The 6,340-nt window shown below is 30.9% G+C and overlaps 1 protein-coding gene across 1 annotated transcript; it reads left to right on the forward strand.

The window, feature by feature from the left end:
- Window positions 1-1,416: 1,416 nt before the first annotated feature.
- On the forward strand, window positions 1,417-5,849 carry LOC125826472 (protein NRT1/ PTR FAMILY 6.3-like). Its single transcript, XM_049505810.1, has 5 exons — window positions 1,417-1,619; window positions 1,707-1,884; window positions 1,984-2,023; window positions 2,769-3,337; window positions 4,831-5,849. The coding sequence occupies exons 1-5, from the start codon at window positions 1,502-1,504 to the stop codon at window positions 5,696-5,698; spliced, it is 1,773 nt and encodes a 590-aa protein (XP_049361767.1). The 5' UTR covers window positions 1,417-1,501; the 3' UTR covers window positions 5,699-5,849.
- Window positions 5,850-6,340: the final 491 nt, after the last annotated feature.

Below are 6,340 nucleotides of genomic sequence, written 5' to 3' on the forward strand. Positions count from 1 at the left end.
AAAAAAATAGATACTACTTAGTATTAATATATTATTTAAATTTTAAAATGATTACTTTTCAAGAAAAAGTAGAAACGTGATTTTCCATATTGTTGGGGTGCATTCTACCACTTTCCCTTTACCTATCTTCACTTTTTGAATGTCTGGTCACCACATAAAAGTTCTTAGGAGTTGAATTATCTTTTGACGTGCAATATTTATTTGGACACCAACAACTATAGACTTTTGAGTTTTTTTTTTTCAATTTTTGCCAATTATTAGTTGCTAAGAAACAAAATACCAAAAAAAGTTGTAAAATTCCTGGGCCAGACAAATGATTTGTTTGCTCTTTAGGTAAAATGTTATGGATACTGAAAATCCTCAAATTTTCATATCAATCACCCATTTTTGTAAAGCTATATTTTACTCACAAGACACCCGGGAACTATACAACATCTTGTGATTATTGCACCAAATTGCATTGCCACTTCTATATTTACAAGAATCTAGAATTTTAACTATGCCATACTCAAGGTTAAAATTATTATGCTAAATTGAAGTGTACGTATTCATTTAAATAATTTAAACTTTGAAATAAAATGATCACATACTTCGATATTATATAAAATCACTCAAAGGTTGTCAGTTTGAATTTCAGTGCCACTCACACTAGTTGATACGAGCCATAGATTTGTCAAAACTTAATAATTTTGGCTCAAATTTCATATTTATTTAACATTCATAAATAATCGATTCAGAACCCTACATTAAACAAGCGAATTTTAATTCAAAACCTATAAACTAAAAATTCTAATTCCGACTTCATCTTATCACAACCCATACTCTAATCACTTTCTTTATTGTCAATATCTAATACTCAAAAGGTTGTCATCAAACACTACATTCTTACTCTATTCTTCACCAAGTACAATTATCATATATGATCATACTTCGATACGGACAAAACTTTCACTTAAATGATCTTAGATTTGACCCAAGTAAAACATTTTGCCATATATTTATCGGCTAATTTTAATTTAAGCGATCTTAAGTACTCTTTTTTATTTAATAAGTATAAAAGGATATTTAAATGGTTAATTTAATTGCTGAAACTAAAGATGTAATCCCTTTCAAGTAAGGCACTTTTATTTTTATTTTTTTTGCTTTTATGTTCATGGGTTCAAACATTTAACATTTCTTTTTTTTTGCTGGAAAACATTTAACACAATCAATCATTTGAAACTAGCTAGGGACCACGAAATTTCCTCCGAAAAGAAATAAAAAGAAAATAAAAAACAATCATGTGGACTTTACAATTCCCACTTATAATGGACCCTAAACAAAATAAATAAAACTAAGGTATTAAAATAATAAAAATCAATATGAATAGCCTCAAATCCACGGCTATAAAAGGGTAATAAAATCAATTGAATCTTACCATAGTCTTGGATACCTTTCTATCTATCTCTTGTAATCTTAATATCTCCAATTTCTTTAAACCTTTTGACATACAAAAAAAAAAATGTCACTTCCTGAGACACAACATGACACAAAAACTCTCCCAGATGCCTGGGATTACAAAGGTCGACCAGCTCTTCGTTCCTCCTCCGGCGGTTGGTCTAGCGCCGCCATGATATTAGGTAACTAACGTGTTCTGTCAGTTCAACTAAACTTATTATAATCATTTATTTGATATCGACTGACTCTTGATTCTGACGATTATGTAGGGATTGAGGCAGTGGAGAGGCTAACAACACTAGGTATAGCGGTAAACCTTGTGACATATTTGACTGGAACAATGCATTTAGGAAATGCGAACTCAGCCAACAACGTTACAAATTTTCTTGGGACTTCATTTATGTTAACTTTACTTGGTGGATTTGTAGCCGACACTTTTCTTGGACGGTTCGTAAATTTCTATAATTAAAATTTATAATATATATGTTCATATAATAATTATGTCATGACTAGCTAACATATTTTTTGTTATTTTTTTCTAATCAGGTACCTTACAATTGGTATCTTTACTACTATTCAAGCTATGGTAGGTGCTATTTATTTTCTTGAATCTTGATTGGTTGATAACTTAAATAAATAAATAGAAAAATCTTTCTTTTTATGAAGTGACTTTATTTACTTTTTAAGTGCCATCATGTTGGAATTGGACTTAACTTGGTCATCATCAAATCAACCTTTTTATTTTCTTCTTACGTGAGATTGATGCATGGAAATTTATAATCTTTTTTAAGAATTTGTGATGAGGAGAATGGAAAGAGTAGGAATGACAACAATGAAGAAATTAAAGAATCAATAAATAAACTATGAAGTTTAGATTGCATATTGTAGATGTTGTGAAGAGGAAAATCGAATGAAAAAGGGAATTAAGATGAGGAAAAATTTAGTGACACTTGGTTTAAATTAACTTATTTTATAAAGAATGAAATGGAGCAAGTATGGATGTTGAATATGGTTGATTATGAAATAAGAAAGTGGAAAGAGAGAAGAAAGAAGAGAGGGAGGAAGAAAAACATATATATTAACTCCCCTAGTTGAATCTTTCAAAAAGAAAAAAAAAAAGAGATTCTTTTTCATTTCTCTTTCTTCAAAAAGAGTTCAAGTATTAAAAAAAATACATATATTGCATAGTTAACTTACAATAATATATAATTTTTCATGAGAATCTAATATGGTAGCTTAATAGGAGGTTGGGGGCACAAGGGGTTTTAATTTTTTCTTTTATTTTCAATTATTGAATCTTCTGACTTTTTCGTGTGTTTATTTCTTTATAGGGTGTTACTATCTTAACCATCTCGACTATAATCCCAAGCCTCCGACCACCAAAGTGTGAGCAGGGTAGTTCAGCATGCATCCCCGCAAGTGGCAAGCAACTCATGGTCCTATACATCGCCCTATACATGACCGCACTCGGGACCGGGGGGTTAAAATCCAGCGTGTCCGGGTTCGGGTCGGATCAATTTGATGAAACGGACAAAAAAGAAAGAGGGCAAATGATAAAATTCTTCAATTGGTTCTTTTTCTTTATCAACGTGGGATCACTAGGTGCAGTGACAATATTAGTGTATATTCAAGATAATTTGGGAAGAGAATGGGGTTATGGAATTTGTGCATGTGCTATCGTTATCGGTTTGGTGATTTTTCTATCGGGAACTAGAAAATATCGGTTTAAGAAACTTGTGGGGAGTCCATTGACACAAATTGCTTCGGTTTTTGTGGCTGCTTTGAGGAAAAAACATTTGGAATTGCCTTCTGATCCTTCACTTCTTTTCAATATTGATGATATTCCTGGTGATGGAAATAAAAAAGCTAAACAAAGGTTGCCACACAGCAAAGAGTACCGGTGAGTTTTCGTCTTTTTTTTCCACAGAATATAATATTGTCAGTATATATAACTTAATATTTTTTTCTATTGTTATCATATTACTTTTTGAATTAACCACCTAACTATAATAACTCCCCTTAAAAAATATCATTTTTAGTGATCAGTATACGTTCGATCCCTATTCAAATTAATTAGGCTCTAAAATTTATATCGAACGAGAAGTAGGAAATGATGAGTTCTATACATTTTTAGAGAGAAAAATGATGCTTTTGAAAGTTTAAACCATGTGCAATGTCCTGACAAATCTCTAGATGAAGGAAGAAAAGATGCCAACAATTTGGAAAAATGAACTTGTTATGTGCAAGTTAACTATCTTATTTTTTTTCAAGTTCTTTGAGCTTATCCCAATGGTAGGCCAAATCTTTGATAGGTAACCACCACCATCAAACAATAAATCAAAATATCTACAATCAAATCAACTCAAAAATTTCATTTTGTCGAAATGTTTTAGCATATATGGGCAAGATAATCAACATTTTAATAATATTTTTGCAAGTTGATTTATAACATATGATTGAATATAAAGTAGCCTATCCCCACCACCCCAAGGAATTTGGAGTATACTAATTACTTACTTTTTTCTCTTTTTTCATATGTGTGGAAATTAAAGTATAGCCTTCCTCACTTATTGCCTATAGGTTTGTGGTTGTTAGTATTAATTACTATTACTTTATATACTAACACGAGCGCACTTTTAATGACCAATATACTCCCTTTTTACTTTCTTTTTAGGATATAATTTTTTTTCTTACAATTCAATTAAAAGGTAGTAATCATACACCTTTTAAATGATTAAAAACCAAAAAAAGGTGAACAGTTCTATCACTAACTTTTCCTTGATAGTGATTTATCCTTGAAGCAAATTTTGAAACTTCTTCCTATAAATCTTTTTTTTTCTTATATAGTTTTTCCTTACCATAAGATTCATTTAAGTTTCGTGTATACTTTATTTTATTTTTTAATTTACACTAAATATATTATTATTATTGTTCCGGGCAGTAGGGATGAGGGTAGATCAAGACAAATGGATAAACTTCGAAACTTAAGCTGTTTAAATATAGTATGGTTCTTGTACAAATACAACGTCATATGTCAGATAAAATTATACATAAATATAATATTTTCTCATCTGAAATAGAAAGAAATATTTTATTATTTTAATTTAGAGATTCCGTGAATACTTTGTCTTTAAGAACTAAAGAAAACCAAGATCACGAGATACTCTCAGCCAGTCTGTCACCAAGACAACTTGTTAAGTTTTAAATCTAGCAACAAACATAAATATATATAATATATTTATTTAAACAAAAAGAAGTGGACTACAATAATAATAAAAATATTAATTTTCTCCCTTTTTTTTCTTATTTTAAACAATAATGTCCTCATTAAATTACAATTATATTGTGGACCAAGATTTTGACCATGAATTTTGTTTTTATTATTCTCTACAGTTTCTTGGACAAGGCTGCTATTAAGGTAAATGACCTTGAATCTGCTGGATTTACCGTGGTAAATAAATGGAATTTATCTACTTTAACTGATGTTGAAGAGGTAAAATTAGTAGTTCGAATGTTACCAACATGGGCTACGACAATTATGTTTTGGACTGTCTATGCCCAAATGACAACATTTTCCGTGTCACAAGCTACAACAATGGATCGTCACATCGGAAAATTTGAAATCCCTCCGGCGTCGTTAACGCTCTTTTTCGTTGGAAGCATCCTCGTAACATGTGTATTCTACGACCGTGTAGTTGTACCAATTGCTAAACGTGTCCTCAACAACCCTCAAGGGCTAAGCCCACTGCAACGTATTGCAGTAGGCTTAGTCCTATCGATTATAGCCATGATTGCGGCCGCTCTAACCGAGGTGAAAAGATTGAACGTGGCACATTTGCATGGATTGACTAATGATGCAAATGCTATGATACCTTTGAGTGTTTTTTGGTTAGTGCCACAATTTTTGCTAGTAGGGGCAGGTGAAGCATTTACATATATTGGACAACTTGATTTCTTCTTAAGGGAATGTCCAAAAGGGATGAAAACAATGAGTACAGGGTTGTTTTTGAGTACACTTTCACTTGGATTTTTCTTTAGTTCAATTTTGGTGACTATTGTGCACAAAGTAACGGGGAAAAAACCATGGTTAGCTGATAATTTGAACCAAGGAAAGTTATATGATTTCTATTGGCTATTAGCAATATTGAGTGTGTTGAATTTGATGGTTTTCTTGTTTTTCTCGAGACGATATGTGTACAAGGAGAAGAGGCTAGCTGAGGTTGGGATTGAAATGGAGGACTCAGAACCAGCTTGTCACTAAGATCTTCATAAAAGTAAATTAGTTTTTTTTTTTTTTTATAACTTTTAACTTTAATGGAAGGGTTACGTGTGTATGGTAACCTAGTTATAATATATGTACAAAGAATGGAAAAGAGAAAAGTTAATGAAAAGTTGTAGCTCATTCCAATCTTCTTTTTTTCTCTCATGCATGTATCTGTACAATAACCAAAATAATATAAATGAAATGCAATCGAAAGAGCAACTTATTTCCCAAAGAAAGTACTATCTTATTTTTTTTGTTTGTTTGTTAATAAAGAGCCTGTTGTCATTGTCCTTTAGGTGTGATCACGTTTAAAAATCCTCCTAAAAAGGATAGATGATCGATGAAAATATAATTCGATTTTTAAGTTTGGTGTCAAATTTCATAGTGCACTATAACTATTTAATGTCACTAAGAAAATAAGTTTGAACAATTATTTAGTTTTAAAGATCAAGATTTTTATTTTAAACTACTTAACTATAAATAATAAAGCAGTAAAAAGTAAAAACTATCAACGGGAATAAGAAAATGGGTAATTGACTTCAAAATTAAAGAGGGCTAGAGTTATGATTTCTCCTGTTGTCGAATTTCTTCTCACTATGTTAGCTATAATCTTCCGAATTAATAATCTCTATCGATCAT

The sequence above is a fragment of the Solanum verrucosum genome, unplaced genomic scaffold, assembly GCF_900185275.1.
Source record: "Solanum verrucosum unplaced genomic scaffold, falcon-dt-bn FXZP01000060.1, whole genome shotgun sequence".
NCBI classification, from domain to species: domain Eukaryota; kingdom Viridiplantae; phylum Streptophyta; class Magnoliopsida; order Solanales; family Solanaceae; genus Solanum; species Solanum verrucosum.

What these genes read in the sequence shown, in the direction of transcription:
- LOC125826472 (XM_049505810.1), top strand. Translation starts at nt 1,502, where the DNA reads ATGTCACTTCCTGAGACACAACATGACACAAAAACTCTCCCAGATGCC. An exon ending in GCCGACACTTTTCTTGGACG is followed by an intron (nt 1,885 to 1,983) that starts GTTCGTAAATTT and finishes TTTTCTAATCAG; the next exon opens with GTACCTTACAATTGGTATCT. An exon ending in CCACACAGCAAAGAGTACCG is followed by an intron (nt 3,338 to 4,830) that starts GTGAGTTTTCGT and finishes TATTCTCTACAG; the next exon opens with TTTCTTGGACAAGGCTGCTA.